General features: G+C 42.6%; 1 protein-coding gene across 1 annotated transcript in view; it reads right to left on the bottom strand.

The window, feature by feature from the left end:
* The window catches only part of LOC115205109 (platelet-derived growth factor C), a 102,382-nt gene that overhangs the window by 16,506 nt on the left and 60,498 nt on the right, over nucleotides 1-25,378 (bottom strand). The window contains exon 3 of the mRNA XM_029770766.1: nucleotides 7,315-7,492. Within this exon, the coding sequence (XP_029626626.1) occupies nucleotides 7,315-7,492 (178 nt within the window). The remainder of the gene's footprint in view (nucleotides 1-7,314; nucleotides 7,493-25,378) is intronic.

The following is a 25,378-nucleotide window of genomic DNA, read 5'->3' as shown; positions in this document are numbered from 1 at the left end:
TTTCTTTCCTTCTTCATGCATTTGAGCCAATCAGTTGTATTGTGACAAGGTACGGGTGGTATACAGAAGATAGCCTTATTTGGGAAAAGACCAAGTCCATATTATGGCAAGAGCAGCTCAAATGAGCAAAGAGAAATTACAGTTCATCATTACTTTAAGACATGAAGGTCAATCAATCCAGAATATTTCAAGAACTTTGAAAGTTTCTTCAAATGCAGTTGCAAAACCCATCAAGCACTATGATGAAACTGGCTCTCATGAGGACCGCCACAGGAAAGGAAGACCCAGAGTTACGTCTACTGCAGAGGATACGTTCCTTAGAGTTACCAGCCTCAGAAATTGCAGCCCAAATAAATGCCAGTAAGTAACAGACACATCTCAACATCAACTGTTCAGAGGAGACGGCGTGAATCAGGCCTTCATGGTTGAATTTCTGCAAAGAAACCACTACTAAAAAGGACACCAATAAGAAGAAGAGACTTGCTTGGGCCAAGAAGCACGAGCAATGGACATTAGACCGGTGGAAATCTGTCCTTTGATCTGATGAGTTCAAATTTGTGATTTTTGGTTCCAACCGCCGTGTCTATGTGAGAAGCAGAGTAGGTGAACGGATGATCTCCGCATGTGTGGTTCCCACTGTGAAGCATGGAGGTGGTGGTGTGATGGTATGGGTGTGCTTTGCTGGCGACACTGTTTTTGATTTATTTAGAATTCCAGGCACACTTAACCAGCATGGTTACCAAAGCATTCTTCAGCGATACGCCATCTCATCTGGTTTGCTGGGACTATGATTTGTTTTTCAATGGGACAATGACCCAACACAATGTGTAAGGGCTATTTGACCAAGAAGGAGAGTGATGGATTGCTGCATCAGATGACCTGGCCTCCACAATCACCCAACCTCAACCCAGTTGAGATGGTTTGGGATGAGTTGGATCGCAGAGTGAAGGAAAAGCAGCCAACAAGTGCTCAGCATGTGGGAACTCCTTTAAGACTTTTGGAAAAGCATTCCAGGTGAAGCTGGTTTGAGAGAATGCTAAGAGTGTGCAAAGCTGTCAAAGGAAAAGGGTGGCTACTTTGAAGAATCTAAAATATATTTTGATTTGTTTAACACTTTTTTGGTTATTAAATGATTCCATGTGTGTTATCTCATAGTTTTGATGTCTTCACTATTATTCTGCAATGTAGAAAATAGTAAAAATAAAGAAAAACCCTTGAATGAGTTGGTGTGTCCAAACTTTTGACTGGTACTGTACGTACGGTCAATGTGGGGACGACGTTGTCGATGCATTTATTGATGAAGGCGATGATTGAGGTGGTATACTCCTCAATGCGATTGAATGAATCACGGAACATATTCCAGTTTGTGCTAGCAAAACAGTCTGTAGTGTAGCGTCCTGGGCATCTGCCCACTTCCATATTGAGCGAGTCACTGGTACTTCCTGCTTTAGTTTTTGCTTGTAAGCAGGAATCAGGAGGATATAATTATGGTCAGATTTTCTCTGTGTGGAGTAAAGGTGGTCTACAGTTTTTTCCCCACTCTGGTTGCACGTGACATGCTGGTAGAAATGAGGTAAAATGGATTTAAGTTTGCCTGCATTGAAGTCCCCGGCCACTAATTGCGCCGCTTCTGGACGAGCATTTTCTTGTTTGCTTATGGCCTTATAGAGCTTGTTGAGTGCGGTCGTAGCGCCAGCATCAGTTTGTGGTGGTAAATAGACGGCTACGAATAATATAGATGAGAACACTTTTGGTAGATCGTGTGGTCTAAAGGTGATCATGAGGTAATCTACCTCAGGCGAGCAATACCTCTAGACTTCTTTAATATTAGACATCGCGCACCAGCTTTTATTGACAAACAGACACACCCTTGCCCCTCGTCTTACTAAACGTAGCTGCGCTGTCCTGCCGATGCACAGAAAAACCAGCCAGCTCTATATTATCCGTGTCGTCATTCAGCCACAACATAGTGAAACTTAAGATATTACAGTTTTTAATGTCCCGTTGGTAGGATAGTCTCGACCGTAGATCATCCAGTTTGTTTTCCAGTGAATGCACATTGGCCAATAGAACCGATGGTGGCGGTGATTTACTCACTTGCCTACGAATCCTCACAAGGCAACCCGACCTTCGCCCCCTGTATCGCCGTTTTTTCTTCATGCGAATGACAGGGATGTGGCCCTGGTCTCAGGGAAGCAGTATATCCTTCGCGTTGGAAAAAAAAATCTTTGTCCAGATCGAGGTGAGTAATCGCTGTTCTGATGCCCAGAAGCTCTTGACAGTCAAAAGAGACGGTAGCAGCAACTTTATGTACAAAATAAGTTTCAAACAATGCAAAAAACAAAATTGAACAGTTGGTTAGGAGCCCGTAAAACGGTAGCCATCCCCTCCGGCACCATTATATTATCCAATTTAAGTGTGTCAAGAACTGCAATGCTGCTGAGTTTTTCATGCTCAACAGTTTCCCGTGTGTCTCAATAAGTTTCCACCACCTAAAGGACATCCAGCCAACTTGAAACAACTGTCGGAAGCATGGGCGTCAACATGGGCCACCATGCCTGTGGAACGCTTGACACCTTGTAGTCCATGCCCCAACGAATTGAGGCTGTTCTGAGGGCAAAGGGGGGTGCAACTCAATATTAGGAAGGTCTTCCTCATGTTTTGTGCAGTCAGTGTATATAAAACACCAAACCAGGCTTCTGTTGCTTTTTTGCATGAGCAGAGAAAGACAAACACTGCCTTTCTTACAGAGGGAGACAATGAAACTCATTTTGCAGAGATTGAAAGGTCCAGGCATGCACAAGTGCTTTAGTGAACAACTCAGGGAAATAAATAAAGTTCTGAGCCGGGTATCACACACCAAAAGAAACATAGCTATTAAATCATTTCCAGAGGATATGCTTCATAAATTACTTTCCAGTATTCATTGACGTGTAAATTGAGATGGGATATTGGAGTGGAAGCACTGCAGCACCCAGCCAGTTGTCAATGCCACAGATGTTTTTCATTGACAAAAAATTGGCAGTATCAAAGGTCCACTCTCAAAAAAGACTTTGTGAGATTTATGATATGGTGGATCATAAATGTTCTCCAAGGTAGTGATAGGAAAAATATTTTGACTAACAACAGTCTTGGTCAAGGAAGGGAGCATGGCTAGCAAATGGTCTCAAATTCACTGGATTGGATGTTTTAGTCTATATCTGCAGGACTTTGGAAATTCTACTGTGAAAAGTTTTAATCTAATGACACTTTGGATCATTGAACAATCCTAATGGATAATCTTTAAACTGGAACATGGCTGAAGCTAGTGACATCAGTTGTAGTCACATTCACATGGACATGCTATTGGTCTTGACAGATGTCATTAAAGCGTAATGAACAGAAACTGCTTCCTCTGTATGGTCTCATATTGTAGAAATGTGGGTTCCAAGTACTAAACCACCAATTTAATTTTAATTATTATAAATGTTTAGGGCAAGTTGTATGAAATGCTCTTAGAATTAAGGTCAGGTCAGGCCTGTATACAGTATGTATGTGTGGGTGGACTCCTTCAATTTAGCATTGAGGACTGCAGATTTAATCTAATGAATATAGCTGGATGTACACAATATACGGTGTAGAATATGGACTCACATTACATCACCTTTATGGTATGAAAGTATTTGATTGAATTTTGGGTGACGAAAGTGGAATGGTTCACGTTGAAGGCCCAATGCAGACATTTTTATATCAATATCAAATAATTTCTGAGTAACAATTAAGCACATTACCGTAATAATTTTACAAAAAAATAACAGCCTTTTAGCCAAAAACTATTTCTCAAGCAATAATTTTCCAAGGACTGTCTGGGAGTGGTCTGAGTGGGGAGGGGAAAACGGGAAACTAGCTGTAATTGGCAGAGAGGTTTGGAACTCTGAGGGCTGTGACGGTCATGGAATTTTGGATGACGGTAATTATCCAGCCAAATGACCGTGGTCACCGTAATAAGACTGTCTGGGAGTTCAAATATCAAATATTCCAAAACATGCATTCTGTTTGCAACAAGGCACTTAAGTTATACTTCAAAAAATGTTGCAAAGCAATTAACTTGTTGTCCTGAATACAAAGTGTTATGTTTGGGGCAAATCCAATACAACACATTACTGAGTACCACTCTCCAGACACTTTCAGGACAATAACCTAAAACACACGGTCTAAATCTACACTGGAGTTGCTTACCAAGAAGACAGTGAATATTCCTGAGTGGTTGAGTTAGTTTTAACATAAATCTACAGCAAGACCTGAAAATTGTTGTCGAGCAATGATCAACAACCAATTTTACAGAGCTTAATGGGCAAATGTTTGGCAAATGTTGCACAATCCAGGTGTGGAAAGCTCTTAGAGACTTACCCAAAAAGACTCACTGCTGTAGTCGCTTCCAAAGATGATTTTACAAACTATTGACTTAGGGGTGTCAATACTGTACTTATGTAAATGAGATGTGCAAAAAAAATCTAAAATCATGTTTTCACTTTGGCATTATGGGATATTGTGTGTAGATCGGTGCGAAAAAATTAACATTTCATCCATTTTGAATTCATGCTGTAACAACAAAATGTGGAATAAGTCAAGGGGTATGAATACTTTCTGAAGGCACTGTATACATCTCTGGGGATACTCAGACTGTTTATATTTAGTTGGCCACACATGCAGGAGGTATTAGGTTAGTATTTTGGAGTAACTACAATGCTGTTGATCCATCCTCAGTTTTCTCCTATCAAAGTAATTTAAACTACCGTAAATTCCGGACTATAAGCCGCAACTTTTTCCCCCAGGCTTTGAACCTCGCGGCTTAAACAATGACGCGCCTAATATGGATTTTTCCAGCTTTCAATTTTTTTTCTCCAAAAAAACACATTCTGTGACGGGCTCAGTTTTTTGCCGGCATGAAGCTTTCATTAGACCAATGAAATTGCCGAACGGGTTAAGGTCAAACAACTTTTTTGTTTACGGTTTAGATTAAATCGAGCGCTCTCAAACTTCCCATCATTCTGATTACGGTAGTCATTTTGTCACCCTCATGGCAAAGACACGGAGAAAAGCATATGATGCAGCTTTCAAGTTGAAGGCAATTGATCTGGCTGTTGGAAAAGGAAATAGAGCTGCTGCACAGGAGCTTGGTCTTAATGAGTCGATAAGACGTTGGAAACAGCAGCGTGAGGAATTGATTCAGTGCAAAAAGACAACTAAAGCTTACTGCAAATTTTAAATTTTTTGTTACAAGCCGTGTTTCGTTAAAGCCTATTTATTTTTGTTACAAGCCGTGTTTTGTTAAAGCCTTTGTAAAGTTAATTTGTTTCAATGTACCGGTAGGCACCTGCGGCTTATAGACAAGTGCGGCTTATTTATGTAAAAAATATTTTTTTCAAATTCAGTGGGTGCGGCTTATATTCAGGTGTGCTTAATAGTCCGGAAATTACGGTAACTATTTTAAAGTCATCACTGGGCTCATGGTGATATCTCTGAGTGGTTTCCTTCCTCTCCAGCAACTGAGTAAGGAAGGACGCCTGTATCTTTGTAGTGACCGGGTGTATTGATACACCATGCTCAAAGGGATATACAAATGTCGGCTTTTTTAGGGGGCTGGACATCTGCCCATCCTCTTGACTCTGCAGGACACACAATACTTGCAGTCTCCCTCAAGCAGTGGCAGAGAGCAACATATTTGTCTCTGCCCATCAACAACTGGACTCACTCCACAGGAGGATGGTGACAGCTTAAAAATCTGTGGAATGGTATCAAATACATCAAACACATGGTTTCCATGTGTTTGCTGCCATTCCATTCACGTCATTCCAGACATTATGAGCCGTCCTCCCCCCAGCAGCCTCCACTTGGTGTGCATGCCCAAAGTGAATAAGTGTGACATTTGTATAGTGTTTTTCATTGTTAGTTACTACTATTTGGATAATGTATTGTGTGGTGTAATACTCTGCAGGTGGCATATGTAATCTATACAGTCCTTTTACATGTATTACTGCTATATTCTATAGGTTCTGTATCTGTGCATTTGTGCCTTGGTGTATTCATTCGGTTTGTGTGTATTCATTACCCATTTCTGTCCCTTACAGAACCATTCTACTAGCTTTCCCACTTTTCATTCCCATGTACATTGCCATATACCTTTACAACCATCCCCATGTTCATCTTCTCCTGTTTGTGAATAAAGTTCCTGTGTGTGTTAACTCTAGGCTGCTTTATTCCCCTCTAACTGGGGCGGTGTCAGAAACCAGTAATATAAGTAGAGCCGGATCGCTGTCTTTCAAGAAATGTCAGCTCATCTACCAAAGGGAACAGAGTCAATAAAACCAATTGAAAGAATGTGGTAATTATAAACCAAATCCTGCCTCTTCCTCTGAAAAAAATAAAAAGGTCAAAGACAAAAAAAAGCACTGTCGCTGACCTCCTTTTGCCATTAGTGCTTGTCAGGAACAGAAATTATTTCACTGCGCTGCAGGCCATTGCAGATTAATGAAGGGAAGAGCTGTTTACTAAGAGTGAGGCGCACACAACTGCAACATGACAGATTAAAACAGCAGCCTTCACTTCAGTTTATCTCTGGGCATTTGTAAGTGAAAGGTGTGGGTATGAAGGGGGCTCTATATATGTGGTCTGAGATGAGGACATAGAGAAAAAGGAGAGAAAGAGTGAGGGGAGGGGGGAGAAGTAGGGGAGAGAGTAAAAAAAGAGAAAGAGGAGAGACTAATAGGATGCGAGGCATAGGATGTAAACAGACAGTGAAAGCAATGTGATCCAAAGTTGTGATCTTTCATCTTACATGAACTAAATTGGGATTATTGCCATACATCCTGCCAATAGAGCCTGACTGAACCGAGAAAGGAAGGATGGAAGAAACAGCGAAAAAGAGCCGCTCTTAATCCATCTTTTCTATCCAGTCGGAGGAGAGGAATAAGACATGGATTGAATCCAACCAGGGTCAGCAGGCCATGCTGTGTCTGAGAGTCTAGACGCCATCTGGGCCGAGCTCAATCTCAACCAACACCATTAACACTCCACCACCAACCACCTCTTTTTGAAACCTTGTCTGATTGGATCGACAGCAGTGCCAGAGCTAGACAATCACACAGGTGCATCAAACGGCAACGCAGGTCACAATTTCTATTACAACAGCACTTAGCTATGAACTCAGGACAAAACAAACACGTCGAGAGAGGTTTAAACATACAGAATAGCAGTGGCCGTTACATAATAAGTAATTATATAAGGGAGCGTGTGCTGTTTATGTGCTCAGAGGAAAGATGGCTTATGGCTTACCATGGGGAGCAGGGAGTAGCGAATACTGAAGCCAGGCTCGGAGGGGAAGTACTCATCAGATATGAATCTCACCCGGATCTGACCGCCTTTGGACACGTGGCTGGCAGGTACCTGGGTCCCGCACCAGCGGCCCAGGATGGTGTCCTCAGACGGCTCCTCGATCTCCACAAAATCATACCTGGAAAAAGGCCAAAGAGAAAGAGCGAGAGAGACAGAAAGAAAAAGAGAGCTTTGGCTCAATGTGTGTAGTCCCATGAATTCACATTGCCATTGGAGACGAGACAAAGTTGCCGTGCAATGAAAGCGAGCACTTAATGCATATACAGTACAAGTCAAAAGTTTAGACACACCTAATCATTAAAAGGGTTCTTCTTTATTTTGACAATTTTCTACATTGTAGAATAATAGTAAAGACATCAAAACTATGAAATAACACATATGGAGTGTAGTATAAAAAAAAAAGTAACAAATCAAAATATATTTTATATTTTAAAACCTTCAAAGTACCCACCCTTCGCCTTGATGACAGCTTTGCACACTCTTGGCATTCTCTCACCCAGCTTCACCTGGAATGCATTTCAAACAGTCTTGAAGGAGTTCCCACATATGCTGAGCACTTGTTGGCTACTTTTCCATCATTCTGCGGTCCAACTCATCTCATACCATCTCACTTGAGGTCGGCTGATTGTGGAGGCCAGGTTATCTGATGCAGCACTCCATCCCTCTCCTTGGTCAAATAGCCATTACACAGCCTGGATGTATGTTGGGTCATTGTCCTGTTGAAGAAAAAAAAATGATAATCCCACAAATCGCAAACCAGATGGGATGGCGTATCGCTGCAGAATGCGGTGGAAGCCATGCTGGTTAAGTCTGCCTGGAACTGTGCCTTCTTTCATGCTTCACGGTGGGAACCACACATGCAGAGAGCATCCGTTCACCTTCTCTGCGTCTCACAAAGACAGAGCAGTTGGAACCAAAAATCTCAAATTTGGACTTCAGACCAAAGAACACATTTCCACATTTCTACTGTCCATTACTCGTGTTCTTATTGGAGTCCTTTAGTAGTGGTTTCTTTGCAGCAAATTGACCTTGAAGGCCTGATTCACGCTGTCTCCTCTGAACAGTTGATGTTGAGATATGTCTGTTACTTGAACTCTGAAGCATTTATTTGGGCTGCAATATGAGGTGCAGTTAACTCTAATGAACTTATACTCTGCAGCAGAGGTAACTCTGGGTCTTCCTTTCCTGTGGCGGTCCTCATGAGAGCCAGTTTCATAGTTCTTGATGGTTTTTGCGACTGCACTTGAAGAAACTTTCAAAGTTCTTGAAATATTCCGCATGTCTTAAAGGAATGATGTGCTGTAATTTCTCTTTGCTTATTTGAGCTGTTCTTGGCATAATATGGACTTGGTCTTTTACCAAATAGGGCTATCTTCTGTAAATTACCCCTACCTTGTCACAACACAACTGATTGGCTCAAATGCATGAAGGAAAGAAATTCCACAAATGAACTTTTAACAAGGCACCTGTTCATTGAAATGCATTCCAGGTAACTACCTCATGAAGCTGGTTGAGAGAATGCCAAGCGTGTGCAAAGCTGTCATCAAGGCAAAGGGTGGCTATTAAGAATCTAAATGTTTCCATATGTCTTTTTCATAGTTTATGTCTTGACAATTATTCTACAATGTAGAAAATAGTAAAAAAAAAAGAAAAACCCTTGAATGAGTAGGTGTGTCCAAACTTTTGACTGGCACTGTACAGTACACACCAAACTGGGGAGTGGCACATGTATCTATCCTCAGAGCATGAATTGAATTGCTGTGTCGATCTAAAGGGGTTTTATGGTTCCTTCACTGAAGCTGGGTGTTTCCTTAGCCATGTAGCACAATGCTATTTCATAAACTGCCTATGACTGCTTCAAATCAAATCTTATTTGTCACATGTGCCGAATACAGCAGGTGTAGTAGACCTTACAGTGAAATGCTGACTTACAAGCCCTTAACAAACAATGCAGTTAAGAAAATACCCACCCCCCCAAAAAGTAAGAGATAAGAATAACAAATAATTAAAAGAGCAGCAGTAAATAAAATGTCGGGGCTATATACAGGGGGTATCAGTACAGAGTCAACGTGCAGAGGCACTGGTGTCGAGGTAATATGTACATGTAGGGAGAGTTATTAAAGTAACTATGCATAGATAATAACAGAGAGTAGCAGCAGCGTAGAAGGGGGGGGGGGGTGGCGAGGCCGAGCAGTTGCCATACCAGGCAGTGATGCAACCCGTCAAGATGCAACCCGTCAAGATGCAACCCGTCAAGATGCTCGCCCATGGTGCAGCTGTAGAACCTTTTGAGGATCTGAGGACCCACGCCAAATCTTTTCAGTCTCCTGAGGGGGAATAGGTTTTGTAGTGCCCTCTTCACGACTGTCTTGGTGTGCTTGGACCATGTTAGTTTTTTGGAACTTGAAGCTCTCAACCTGCTCCACTACAGCTCCATCGATGAGAATGGGGGCGTGCTCAGTCTGTCTTTTCCTGTAGTCCACAATCATCTCCTTTATCTTGATCACGCTGAGGGAGAGGTTGTTGTCCTGGCACCACACGGCCAGGTCTCTGACCTCCTCCCTATAGGCTGTCTCATCGTTGTCGGTGATCAGGCCTACCGCTGTTGTGTCATCAGCAAACTTGGTGTTGGAGTCGTGCCTGGCATTGCAGTGACGAGTGAACAGAGAGTACAGGAGGGGACTGAGCACTCACCCCTGAGGGACCCCTGTGTTGAGGATCAGCGTGCCGGAAGTGTTGCTACCTACCATTACCACCTGGGAGTGGCCCGTCAGGAAGTCTAGGACCCAGTTGCAGAGGGAAGTATTTAGTCCCAGGGTCCTTACCTTAGTGATTAGCATTGATGGTGTTGAACGCTGAGCTGTAGTCAATGAACAGCATTCTCACATAGGTGTTGCTTTTGTCAAGGTGTGAAAGGGCAGTGTGTAGTGCAATAGAGATTGTATCATCTTTGGATCTGTTGGTGCAGTATGCAAATTAGAGTGGGTCTAGGGTTTCTGGGATAATGGTGTTGATGTGAGCCATGATCAGCCTTTCAAAGCATTTCATGGCTTCAGACGCGAGTGCTACGGGTCGGTAGTCATTTGGCAGGTTACCTTAGTGTTCTTGGGCACAGGGACTATGGTGGTCTGCTTGAAACATGTTGGTATTACAGACTCAGTCAGGGACAGGTTGAAAATGTCAGTGTAGACACTTGCCAGTTGGTCAGCGCATGCTCACAGTACACATCCTGGAAATCTGCCTGGCCCTGCGGCCTTGTGAATGTTGACCTGTTTAACCTCTCTGTCGCATGTGGGACGAACTCGTCCCACCTACGTAACAGCCACTGAAATCCAGTGGCGCGATTTTTGAATCGTTAGAAATACTATTACTTCAATTTCTCAAACATATGACTATTTTACAGCTATTTAAAAGACAAGAATCTCGTTAATCTAACCACACTGTCCGATTTCAAAAAGGCTTTACAACGAAAGCAAAACATTAGATTATGTCAGCAGAGTGCCCAGCCAGAAATAATCAGACACCCATTTTTCAAGCTAGCATATCATGTCACATAAACCCAAACCACAGCTAAATGCAGCACTAACCTTTTATGATCTTCATCAGATGACACACCTAGGACATTGTGTTATACAATACATGCATGTCTGTTCAATCAAGTTCATATTTATATCAAAAAACAGCTTTTTACATTAGCATGTGACGTTCAGAAAAAGCATAACCCCCGCAAACTTCCGGGGAATTTACTAACAGTTTGCTAAATTACTCACGATAAACGTTCACAAAAAGCATAATTATTTTAAGAATTATAGATACATTACTCCTCTATGCACTCGATATGTCCGATTTTAAAATAGCTTTTCGGATGAAGCACATTTTGCAATAATCTAAGTACATAGCCCGGCATCACAGGGCTAGCTATTTAGACACCCACCCAGGTCAGCCTCCACCAAAATCACATTTCCTATAAGAAAAATGTTCTTACCTTGCTTGTTCTTCGTCACAATACACTGCCAGGACTTCTACTTCAATAACAAATGTTGGTTTGGTCCCAAATAATCCATCGTTATATCCAAACAGCGACATTTTGTTCGTGAGTTCTAGACACTATCAGAATGCTACATCACGGTCTCGCGCATGGCGCATTGGCGTGACAAAAAATGTCTAAATATTCCATTACCGTACTTCGAAGCATGTCAACCGCTGTTTAAAACCAATTTTTATGCCATTTATCTCGTAGAAAAGCGATAATATTCCGACCGGGAATATGCAATCAGCCTAAACAGCCGAATTAAATTTCTCCTCAGGAGCGAATCGTGGACGCGCCTCATTCAAAGGTCCTCTGATCCGCCACTTACCAAAGGCGATAATGTGTTTCAGCCTGAGGCTGCCTCGTCAACCTTCAGGTATTTCCCGGGTTCTGAGAGCCTATCGGAGCCCTGGGAATTGTCACGTTACAGCTAAGATCCTTACTTTTCAATAAACAGATGCAAGACGCACGACTCCTTGTCAGACAGGGTACTTCCTGCATGAAACCTTGTCAGGTTTTTGCCTGCCATAGGAGTTCTGTTATACACAGACACCATTCAAACAGTTTTAGAACATTCAGAGTGTTTTCTATCCAAACCTGAACAATAATATGCATATTCTAGCTTCTGAGTTGGTGTAGGAGGCAGTTAAAAATGGGCACATATTTTTTCCAAAATTCTCAATACTGCCCCCTAGCCCAAACAGGTTAAAAGGTCTTACTCACATTGGCTGCAGAGAGCATGATCACACAGTCATCTGGAACAGCTGGTGGTCTCATGCATGTTTCAATGTTACCTGCTTAGAAGCGAGCATATAAGTTATTTAGCTCGTCTGGTAGCCTCATGTCACTGGGCAGCTCTCGGCTGTACTTCCATTTGTAGTGCGTAATAGTTTCCAAGCCCTGTCACATCCGACGAGCGTTGGAACCGGTGTAGTACGATTCGATCTTAGTCCTGTATTGCCGCTTCGCCTGTTTAATGGGTCGTCGGAGGGCATAGCGGGATTTCTTATAAGCCTCCGGGTTAGAGTCTCCCTCCTTGAAAGCGGCAGCCCTACCCTTTAGCTCAGTGCGAATGTTGCCTGTAATCCATGGCTTCTGGTTGGGGTATGTACGTACAGTCACTGTGGGGACGACGTTCTCGATGCACTTATTGATAAACCCAGTGACTGATGTGGTGTACTCCTCAATGCCATCGGAAGAATCCCGGAACATATTCCAGTCTGTGCTAGCAAAACAGTCCTGTAGTTTAGCATCTGTTTCATCTGACTAATGTTTTTATAATGGTGCTTCCTGCTTTAATTTTTGCTTGTAAGCATTTGCCAAATGGAGGCCGAGGGAGAGCTTTGTATGCGTCTCTGTGTGTGGAGTAAAGGTGGTCTAGAATTTTTTTCCCTCTGGTTGCACATTTAACATGCTGATAGAAATTAGGTGAAACTCCCTGCATTAAAATCCACGGCCACTAGGAGCGCCGACTCTGGATGAGCATTTTCCTGTTTGCTTATGGCGGTATACAGCTCATTGAGTGCCAGCATCGGTCTGTGGTGGTATGTGGACAGCTACGGAAAATACAGATGAAAACTCTAGGTTGATAGTGCGGTCTACAGCTTATCATGAGATATTGTACCTTTGGCGAGCAAAACCTTGAGACTTCCTTAGATATCGTGCACCAGCTGTTTACATATATGCCTAGGCCCCCGCCCCGTGTCATACCAGATGTTGCTGTTCTATCCTGTCGATAGTGTACAACCCGCCAGCTGTATTTTCTTAATATCGTCGTTCAGCAACAACTCAGTGAAACATAAGATATTACAGTTTTTAATGTCCCATTGGTAGGATATATGTGCGTTCAGTTCGTCCCATTTATTTTCCAGCGATTTAACGTTAGCTTGCAGGACGGAAGGCAAAGGTAGATTAGCTACTCATCGCCTGATCCTCAGAAGGCACCCTGATCTTTTTCTGCAAAATATCGGTTTCCTTCTCCAGCGAATGACGGGGATCTGGGACTGGTCAGGTGTCTGTAGAATATCCCCCCCGTAGCGACTCATTGAAGAAAAACTGTCAAAACTGAGGTGAGTAATCGCAGTTCTGATGTCCAGAAGCTCTTTTCAGTAGCAGCAACAGAATTAACCTAGAATTAACGCTGCAAATAGCAATACTGGGTGATTTGAAAAGTCAGTCAATCAATCAATAATATAATTATTTTAGCAAAAATGTTTCTTTAATTTTCCATCTGTAGAAGCTATGAGAATAGAAAGGTTCAGTACTTTTGAGAAGAATCAAAGCTCAGTTGAAAAATATATGGCAAATAGAAATCCAAAATGGATGGTGTTAAGAGATAAATGGGAAGGGTTGAATGGAGCTGAAGGGTGGGACTAATAACCAATGTAAAGCATACGGGGTCTGTAAAATGTATATAGGTTCAGAAATGTTGTGAAATAGCACAGTTACAAATAGAAATCAAACTGGATGGACATCAGAAATAGAGGAAGGACTAAAAACAAACAAAATAACTATGGTAAAATAGATTGTCTCTAAAATGTGTATAATACCTATAAACTGAATGTAGAAGCCTAAGTGTTATTGTTTATTAGTTTCCTCCAATCGGGGGAGGGGTGGAAGGGTTTGCAAGGAATAATAAATAAATAATAAATACATTTATTTATTATTCCTTGCAAACCCTTCCACCCCTCCCCCGATTGGAGGAAACTAATAAACAATAACACTTAGGCTTCTACATTCAGTTTATAGGTATTACACACAAAAAAATGTACATAAGTTACGAACAACACAAAAAAACTAACAAAATAGCATGGTTGGTTATGAGCCGGTAAGACAGCAACCATCCCCTCTGGCGCCATCTTGATTATTGTGAGGTCAGCTTTTGTCCCTCTTGAGCCCTAATACAACCCCACTGAGCTGCATCTGCCCTACATGGCCCCCTCTTGATTTTACTTTCCTCCCCTCCCGCCCATGCATCCAGTTCCCTCTCTCTGAGGAGAAAGGGCTATGCCATCACTGAACGGTTTCGAACGGTGGGGCCTAATGCTCACAGTGTCTCCGCGGGGAGCAATGGGCGGCTCCACAATTTAGAGTCGATATTAAATTAAGAAAAGAGCTGAGCATTTCCTGTGAAATCGTTCAGAGTTCAACCTCAGGTGGGTTGGGGAGGAGAGTAGCATTAGCAGCTGTCGCCTTTGGTTAGCAATAATGGGCCTGACGCAGACACTGGGACAAGCCTATTAGGCTAATGCTAATTGCTGTAATCACATACAGTGCAGTGAAAAAGTATTTGCCCCCTTTCTGATTATCTCTATTTTTGAATATATTTGACATGGATTGTTTTTAGATCTTCAACCAAAACCTAATATTATACTGAACAAAAGAGCTGATCAGGCTGTTGATTGTGGCCTGTGGAATGTTGTTCCACTCCTCTTCAATGGCTATGCGAAGTTGTTCGATATTGGTGGGAACTGGAATACGCTGTCGTACACTCCGATCCAGAGCATCCCAAACATGCTCAATGGGTGACATGTCTGGGTGGTATGCAGGCCATGGAAGAACTGAGACATTTTCAGGTTCCAGGAATTGTGTACAGATCCTTGCGACATTGAACCGTGCATTATCATGCTGAAAAATGAGATGATTACAGCAGATGAATGGCATGACAATGGGTCACTGTATCTCATCACGGTATCCCTGTGCATTCAAATTGCCATCGATAAATTTAAATTATGTTCGTTGTCCGTAGCTTATACCTGCCCATACCATAACCCCACTGCCACCACCGGGCACTCTGTTGACAACGTTGACATCAGCAAACCGCTCACCTACAGGACGCCATAAACATTGCGGTTGTGAAGCAGGTTGGACATACTGCCAAATTCTCCAAAATGGCTTATGGTAGAGCATGGTTCCCAAACTGGTGTATGCGTAACCCTGCCGTCAGGGGTACGCCAAATAAAAATGCGATTCACATTTTTTTCTTCACATTTTCAAACAGTCCATTTATATTTTTCATCGGGGCTATACATTTGGGTGAGTTTATGTTCCTTGCCTGAGCAGCCTCGTTTTAATGCCAAAAATAAAATTCAACCATCTAGTGTTCAGCGAAATAACAACACAATGTCATATACAGGTAGCCTCGTCAAATAACTAACATCCAATCACATTAACCGTTACTCTCACGGGAATTCCACTAACGGTCCTAATGTAGCCAAACGTAGCTTCTGCTCATTCAGTTTGCTCAAAAATTGTATAAATGGTAAAAAAAGTAAGGCCCACGTCCATAGACACAACAGCTTTGCTGGTAGTACTGCTACTACCAGCAGTACTACACCTGCATCTGTCGACGACACAAGTTGTTCTGCTTCCACGAGCACATCCAATGCTAGCATCAGTAATTCTACATGTTTTTAGCCCAGCTAGCATGGACACTGACAGTTGTGAATCTGATGCAGCCGAAGAGCTACTGCCCCCTTACCCGGGAAAGCACCGAACATACAGGGACGTTGGACCATTTAATTTATATATGATAAGAACTACATTAATTTGGGGGTAGTGCCTTTCCACAGCCAGTGTGTTATATGTGCAAAAGTACTATCTCACAACTCAATGAAACCTTCACTCTTGCGCAGTCATTTAGAAACAAAACATGCCAATTTAAAAAAGCCACGGGAGTTTGAGCGAGAATTAAGATGACTTTCGAGTAGTAAGACAAAAGCAACAGATACCATTAATAAGAAAGGTCTAGAAGAGTCTGATATGGGGAGCTACCGAGTGGCTAGAACAGGCAAGCCCCACACAATTAATTCTTCCTGCTGCCGCAGATATGGGTGGGACAATGCTGGGGGAAAATGACCCCAAAAAATATACAGACAATGCCTTCATCAAACAACACTGTTTCACGATGCATAAGTGACATGGCAGGAGATGTTTTGAAACAATTACTGCTTCGCATACAAGCCAGTGAATTCTATGCGTTACAGCTGGATGAGTCGGACATGGCGGGCCTGGCACAGCTCCTGGTATATGTCCGTTACGTTTATGGGGGGTCAATTAAGGAAGACATCCTCTTCTGCAAACCACTGGAAACCAGGACAACAGGAGAGGATATTTTTTAAAGTACTTGACAGCTTTGTGACATCAAATGGACTTTGGTGGTCAAGATGTGTTGGTATCTGTACTGATGGCGCAAATGCCATAACAGGGAGACATAGTGGAGTGGTAACGCGCGTGCAAGCAGTTGCTCCCGACGCCACTTGGGTACACTGCAGCATCCATCAAGAGGCTCTTGCTGCCAAGGGAATGCCTGACAGCTTGAAAGATATTTTGGACACTACAGTGAAAATGGTTAACGTTGTAAAAGCAAGGCCCCTGAACTCTCGTGTATTTTATGCACTATGCAATGATATAGTCATTAACAGCACAATGCTTGAAGCATTGCGAAGAGCTGCTGGCAAACGCAGGAAAGTGCTGTTTGAATGAATGCTTACGAGCTTGCTGCTGCCTACCACTGCTCAGTCAGACTGCTCTATCAAATCATAGACTTAATTATAATATAATAACACACAGAAATACGAGCCTTGGGTCATTAATATGGTTAAATCCGGAAACTATCATTTCGAAAACAAAGGTTTTTTCTTTCAGTGAAATATGGAAGCGTTCCGTATTTTATCTAACGGGTGGCATCCATAAGTCTAAATATTGCTGTTACATTGCACAACTTTCAATGTTATGTCATAATAACGTAAAATTCTGGCAAATTAGTTCGCAACGAGCCAGGCGGCCCAACCGTTGCATATACCCTGATTCTGCGTGCAATGAACGCAAGAGAAGTGACACAATTTCCCTAGTTAATATTACCTGCTAACATGAATTTCTTTTAACTAAATATGCAGGTTTAAAAAAAAATACTTCTGTGTATTGATTTTAAGCACGATTGTGCTTTTTTCGCAAATGCGCTTTTGTTAAATCATATCCGTTTGGCAAAGTTGGCTGTCTTTGTTAGGAAGAAATAGTCTTCACACAGTTTGCAATGAGCCAGACGGCCCAAACTGCTACATATACACTGACTCTGTTGCACAGAACGCAAGAGAAGTGACACAATTTCCCTAGTTAAAAGAAATTCATGTTAACAGGCAATTAACTAAATATGTAGGTTTAAAAATATATACTTGTGTATTGATTTTAAGAAAGGCGTTGATGTTTATGGTTAGGTACACATTGGTGCAACGACAGTGCTTTTTTCACGAATGCGCTTGTTAAATCACCCGTTTGGCGAAGTAGGCTGTTATTCAATGATAAATTAACAGGCACCGCATCGATTATATGCAACGCAGGACAAGCTAGATAAACTTGTAATATCATCAACCATGTGTAGTTAACTAGTGATTATGTTAAGATTAAACTTGTCTTATTAAAAACAATGCTAGCTAGCACCTTACCTTGGCTCCTTGCTGCACTCGCATAACAGGTAGTCAGCCTGCCATGCAGTCTCCTCGTGGAGTGCAATATAATCACCCATAATCAGTGTCCAAAAATGCCGATTACCGATTGTTATGAAAACTTGAAATCGGCCCTAATTGATATTGGCCATTCCGATTAATTGGTCAACCTCTAGATAGAAAACACTTAAGTTTGTAGAATTGTTATGGTCCCTTACTAGACGTCCGCGAATGTTTCTAAAATTCGCAGACGGCGGCGGGCTGTGCATCGGGGCCAGACCTTCTGGGAAGTCGTCGAATGAAGTCTCTCGGACATTCGGTTTCCATTTTATAAAATTTCGAATTTGTCATCGAAGAAAAAACTTGCTGAGCATAGGTTTGGACTAATGGGCTGTTAGCCCAGAAACAAGATGGCATTGAGGCCTCAACACTTTGAGATGAGGCCATTTTTCTGGGATTAAAGGTAAAAAATTAAAATAGAGCGCAAATTTGACCGCTTCACATCAAAGAACATGAACATACGGTGTCAGGGAAAAAAGAATCAGCCATTTATCTATCGTAATTTAAGAGAAATCGTATAATGTACAATTGGTGATGGTCAAGGAAATGTGTTTTTTTCCAAAAAGGTTACAGATCCAGTTGCGGCGTGTTCAGACGAATCCATTAAGGCGGGTTTCGGAGCTCTGCGAGATTTGTGATTATCTGAAATCACACACACTCATTCAACCCTCTGTAAATCAGCCAGTTCTTAATGTAAAGACTTAAAACTCAAGATTCTGTAAGAGCCTACCCCAAGGAGGATGTGTGTTCACTTTCAGCTTCCTGTGTCAACCGGAAGTGCATTAAATTGGGGTCATAGGGCTGTTTCGAAGAGCTAAAAAGGTCAGATCTTTTCAAAACTTCATAGGTGTGATTAGGCAACCCTCATGAACTGTAAATCAGTCATTTCTTCTAACAGATGTCAAAGAAAAGCTCTCGCACACACACACACACACACACACACACACAGCAAGGATGGAGTGAGACAGCGCGGGGCTTAAAGACACACAGAGCCTGCAATGCATTACCATAATCTCTAGGCTGTGCCGAGTTCAATGAGAGCTCGCTCGGTCTGAGCGCAGCGACCGTGAAAAAAAGTAGGCCCAAAATGAAGCCTGGCCCTAAATTTCAGGTGCTTTTGTGTGACAGCGGGAGAACCGTTAGGGTAAGAAGCACAATTCAACCTCAGGAACGTTCCTGAGGTCCTCCCGATCTGTGAAAGCCTAACCTTGACTGTGTGGCATTAACCCTTAACAGTGAAAACAGGGTGTCTACATCTAACATTTTGCAATGACTTCTCTCCTCATAGGAATACATTGCCACTCAAACGCAATCATCAGTACTTCACTTGGGATTACATTACCACTTTGAGGAGTTGAGCAGAAGGGAGGAAAGAAAAAAAAACGTGGGGAAATGTGCATCTGTGATTGTGTGTTGAATAATGCGTAATAGGTTTTGTTGCCCGATTTTGTTCACGTGAAAAGTCAGAATAATTGTAGAGAGAATGATTTATTTCAGCTTTTATTTCATCACATTACCAGTGGGTCAGAAGTTTACATAATTAGTATTTGGTAGCATTGCCTTTAAAATGTTTAACTTGGGTCAAACGTTTCAGGTAGCCTTCCACAAGCTTCCCACAATAAGTTGGGGGAATTTTGGCCCATTCCCCCTGACAGAGCTGGTGTAACTGAGTCAGGTTTGTAGGCCTCCTTGCTCGCACACACTTTTTCAGTTCTGCCCACAAATTCTCCATGGGATTGAGGTCAGGGCTTTGTGATGGCCTCACCAATCCCTTGACTTTGTTGTCCTTAAGCCATTTTGCCACAACTTTGGAAGTATGCTTGGGGTCATTGTCCATTTGGAAGACCCGTTTGCGACCAAGCTTTAACTTCCTGACTGATGTCTTGAAATGTTGCTTCAATATATCCACATACTTTCCGTTCTCATGATGCCACCTATATTGTGAAGTGCAGTTATATTTTTGTTTCATCAAAACAGAGGACATTTCTCCAAAAAGTACAATCTTTGTCCCCATGTGCAGTTACAAAGCGTAGTGTGGGTTTTTCATGGCGGTTTTGGAGCAGTGGCTTCTTCCTTACTGAGCGGCCTTTCAGGTTATGTCGATATAGGACTCGTTTTACTGTGGATATAGATACTTTTCTGCCTGTTTCCTCCAGCATCGTCACAAGGTCCTTTGCTGCTGTTCCGGGAATGATTTGCACTTTTTGCACCAAAGTAGGTTCATCTCTAGGAGACCGAACACGTCTCTTTCCTGAGCGGTGTGACGGCTGCATGGTCCCATGGTGTTTATACTTTCGTACTATTGGTTGTACAGATGAACGTGGTACCTTCAGGCATTTGGAAATTACTTCCAAGGATGAACCAGACTTGTGGAGGTCTGCAATTTTTTTCTGAGGTCTTGGCTGATATCTTTTGATTTTCCCATGATATCAAGTAAAGAGGCAGAGTTTGAAGGTAGGCATTGAAATACATTTACAGGTACACCAATTGACCCAAGTGATGTCAATTAGCCTATCAGAAGCTTCTAAAGCCATGACATTTTCTGGAATTTTCCAAGCTGTTTAAAGGCACAGTCAACTTAGTGTATGTAAACTTCTGACCCACTGGAATTGTGATACAGTGAATTATAAGTGAAATAATCTGTCTGTAAACAATTGCTGGAAAAATGACTTCTGTCATGCACAAAGTAGATATCCTAACCGACTTGCCCAAACTATAGTTTGTTAACAAGAAATTTGTTAAGTGGTTAAAAAACAAATTTTAAATGACTCCAACCTAAGTTTATGTAAACTTCCAACTTCAACTGTATGTTGACCATGACATGACAACGGTGTGTAGCAGTAAGTGGTCATGATATGAAGGTTTGGCTTGGAAAGTTTTTTTTCGCCTGGTAACAGACACTGAAGTCCACAAGCGAAGGGAAAAAGTGAAAAGAGGAGAGCGTAGATAGTTGCGAGAATAAATGATATAACGAGCAAAGTGATCATGCTGTTTTTATGTGGCTGCTATGAAAGTGAACTGTGTTTGCGTTTGAGCAGAGGTGTACTCATTCCGCCGTTTCTGCTTAAAATATTTTCTTAAACGGAAGCAAACAGAACGAAATTAGGATAAACATACCTGCATTTGTCCAATAGAAACTCTAATTTGCAACTGTTGGACAAATGATTACACCCTAGATCAGCTAGATGGGCTCCCGAGTGGCTGGCACCTCAAGCACTGCATCTCAGTGCTTGAGGCGCCAGTACTGTCCCTGGTTCGAATCCAGGCTGTATCAAATCCGCCCGTGATTGGGAGTCCCATAGGGCGGCGCACAATTGGCCAAGAATCGTCCAGGTTTGGCCGGGGTAAGCCATCATTGTAAATAAGAATTTGTTCTTAACCGATTTGCCTAGTTAAAGGGTAAATAAAACATTTAAAAATAATAACAAAGTTGCAGGCAAGCGCGTGCAAGGCAATATTGAATGTTTCACACTCTCACCTTGATTACAAAAAAATTGTAAACTTTCATTCATAGGCCGATCATTCACAGGCTGCAGTAACCTCATGGGTGTAGGAAAAATTTGACTATCATGTAGTAGTCTAAACCTATCAATGTTACATTGAGCTAGGTGAATGGAAAATGAATGACTGTCATCAAATATGCTGTAATAGAAATAAGGCCATGCTCATTAGAAAAAATTATCGGCACTGATTAGCAGTCAATATTCAGCCTTTCTTTCCTGACATGGTTTAGATGTCTGTGAAGCAGGACGGTGCACTCTAGGATCAAATCGCTGACAGCCCCACGGTGGCAGATGGGTCATCTATAATGCAGTGCAACCTGCTTTTACAAAGTTTCATATTTTCCGATCCTACATGTGCAACATCCCGTTTTGGATTTGCAAATCCACCGACGTACATGCATCTCTCACACATTGTTTATAGAAATACAGTAACAGTTCTCGAGAATGGTTAATCACACTGTAGCTAAGTGTCTCAAGTGTCTCTGTGTTGCTATGCCAAACGACACGTTGCAAGAGGCGAAACACACTCAAATATGACTTCTCTCTTCGGTGGATTTGGGCAGAATGTTTTTTTAGCCCCCCTAAAACAAGCATAATAGTAGATGAGCATCTGAACTACTGAAGATCTTACTCATCTTGAGGATGACCACTCGCTGGAGGTGCTCTCACTCCCTTTCTAGTGCTTTTTCTCCACCCTTTTATTTGTTTTATTCCCAGCTACTGCTGTTGATTAGAGAACCAAGGTTTTGAGGATTTGTATTCTCTTATTTATTTACTTACTGGTTATTGTGATGTGAGGCGTAGGGTAGAAAACCTTAGCAACATAACACTTTGTATGTGAATGTATTCCATTCAGATATTTCAGCTTGGAATGGATTCCTATGGGGGCGCACTGAATTCATTTTTCAACAGACTAGGAGAGAGACTGTGGATGTACACGATGAGTTGGAAGGGGGTAGAGCTAACAAGAGGGTGTGTGCGGGTGTTTGTAAGAGACAGAGAGGGAGAGAGAGAAGCAGAGAGGGGAGGAGGAGACAGACAGTGACAGCGATTGGGAGAGAGAGCGAGAAAGAGTGAGAGCATGTGTGTGTGTGAGAGAGACACTTGTGAAGATCTGTCTGCTTCTGCTTGTGTGTGCATGAAGTCATTTGTTTGCCATCCCTGCCAACCTGATCAAATTAAACGTGTTCTCTGCCCCTGCTTGAAAATGAAAAATGTGGGAGGTAGAGAAAGGTAGACGTGGCAATGACTTGCATGACCCTGCATGAGGATGTTATTGTCTGCTCCCCTCCTCGGGAAACTAGTGCAGGCTTGTATGGCATTAGGGCCAGAACAAAGGCTGCAAATCCTCACTCTTCCCCACTGTGGGACGACTCCTCTTGGGCATCAGACACCACAGTGAACCCACACATCAAAATACATCCACCCACACAAGATGGCTGAACATGGGGTCAAATTACCAGGACTGAAACCTCTGGCTGGTTCTTCTGACGCCAGAATAAGCTTTGCCTTTTATGTCATCATATCGTAGGTGAGATTAAGGGCTGTGGCAGGGAGAGATGATCTAGGATCAGCCTGAGTATGATGACAACACATCTCTGGGGATCTGGCTGGCTGTGGCACTGTCATGTCATACATCATAACTGCAATCAAGGGACTCTCCAACAATAGCCAACCACTGTCTGTCCTCTCTCCCTCTCCTTTCTACAGGACATCTCCATACCAACCAAGAAGTCAGACCTGCTGTATTGATATCGGGACGCTAAGTATAATACATGAAGGAAATCGATCACAGACCGGTTCAGCACTGCTGGTCCTAATGAATAGTAACAGAGGCGCAAAGATAGCCGGTAATTGAAAAGGGGGTATTAAATCAAATGGGGGGGGGGTCTAAGACCTCACGAGCATTTTGTACAATCACAATGCCCGTCCGCAGGGAACTCGCCGCCGACAAAATGTGTGCCCATGGCGTATGGCTGCGGCAGCCTTGGCAAAACAAATCACTCGGTCGCTGTGCTTTTCGATATTCATCAGCAGCCACATGGGGAAAAAGTCAATTTCACAAATGGGCCCGGTTTGACTATAAATCTTTAAAAATGGACCACAACACAGCCACGACATGTCATGCTCCCGGGGCATAGCCTCTGCATGCTAACTGAACTGCGGAGTGTCCAAGCTGGCTAAAGCATAGAGAAAGACGAGGTAAACTCCTACCACTGTATATATAGTTACAAAGTATAGGTCTACATTCTGCATAGCTGCAGTGTACTGCATCATGTTGTCATTGTACATCCTGTATTTAAATGAGTAATTAAATGGCACGGTACATTCATCAGGTATACCCTAAGGCGAAACAAATCATGCAGATATACACTACATGACCAAAAGTATGTGGACACCTGCTTGTTGAACATCTCATTCCAAAATCATGGGCATTAATATGGAGTTGGTCTCCCCTTTGTTGCTATAACAGCCTCCACTCTTCTGGGAAGACTTTTACACTAGATGTTGGAACATTGGAAGCAAGTCCTTGCAGCATTCAGCCACAAGAGCATTAGTGAGGTTGGGCACTGATGTTGGAGCGTTTAGGCCTGGCTCGCAGTCGGCATTCCAAATGATCCCAAAGGTGTTCGATGGGGTTGAAGTCAGGGCTCTGTGCAGGCCAGTCAAGTTCTTCCACACTGATTTCAACAAACCATTTATGTATGGACTTTCCACAGGGACATTGTCATGCTGAAACAGGAAAGCGCCTTCCCCACACTGATGCCACAAAAAGTTGGAAGCACAGAATCATCTAGAATGTCATTGTATGCTGTAGCGTTAAGATTCCACTTCACCGGAACTAAAGGGCCTAGCCCGACCCATGAAAAACAGCCACAGACCATTATTCCTCTGCCACCAAACTTTACAGTTGGCACTATACATTGGGGTAGGTAGCGTTCTCCTGCCATCCGCCAAACCCAGATGGTGAAGCTTGATTAATTTATTTAACTCGGCAAGTCAGTTAAGGACAAATTCTTATTTACAATGACGGCCACCCAAAAGGCAAAGGGCCTCCTGCGTGGTCGGGGGCTGTGATTAACAATACAAATAAATTTAATAAAAACATAGGACAAAACACACATCACGACAAGAGACAACACTACATAAAGAGAGACCTAAGACAACATAGCATGGCAGCAACACATGAGAACAACATGGTACAAACATTATTGGGCACAGACAACAGCACAAAGGGCAAGGTAGAGACAACAATACATAGCACAAAGCAGCCACAACTGTCAGTAAGTGTCTGTGATGGAGTCGTTGAAGAGATTGAGATAAAACTGACCAGTTTGAATGCTTTTTGCAGCTCGTTCATCACACCAGCATTTCCACTGCTCCAGAGTCCAATGGTGGCGAGCTTGCCATTGCGCATGGTGATCTTAGGCATGTCTGCGGCTGCTCAGCCATGGAATAACTATGTCCACCTGTACATAGTATTATAGGGCACTATTGCTCTGATCCATCTAGTGGTGAACTTGGGTACTGTAGCTATAAAATCAGCTAACTTCCTGTTCAGAGCTCATTCCGACTACAAGCAATCTGAAGAATGGCAACATACATTAAGGAAGATGAAGCTCATCTTTATGTTGCCTTTCTTCAGATTGCTTGTAGTGGGAATAAGCTCTTAACAGGAAGTTTACTGATTTAAAGCTAGTTTACTGATTTAAAGCTACAGTACCCAGAGTTAACAAAAGCATGTAGTAAGCGGACATAAGAGAACAAGGCTACATAGAAGAAGTGCATCACTTTTAGTAGCTAGAAGAAAAGCAGATGTAAAGGCACACTTACATTCTCAAGCGGCGAAAGCCTCAATAGCAGCCATAGCTGTAGCCAAGGTTCTCTAAACAGCTGTCGATGATGAAAACAGAGCAACACCGTCTGATAGACACCCAGATGGCACCTCTCAGCGCAACTCAACGCAC

This window comes from Salmo trutta, chromosome 13, assembly GCF_901001165.1.
Source record: "Salmo trutta chromosome 13, fSalTru1.1, whole genome shotgun sequence".
In the NCBI taxonomy this organism is placed as follows: domain Eukaryota; kingdom Metazoa; phylum Chordata; class Actinopteri; order Salmoniformes; family Salmonidae; genus Salmo; species Salmo trutta.
The sequence above is the reverse complement of the archived record's forward strand: the minus strand, read 5'-3'. Positions and strand labels throughout refer to the sequence as shown.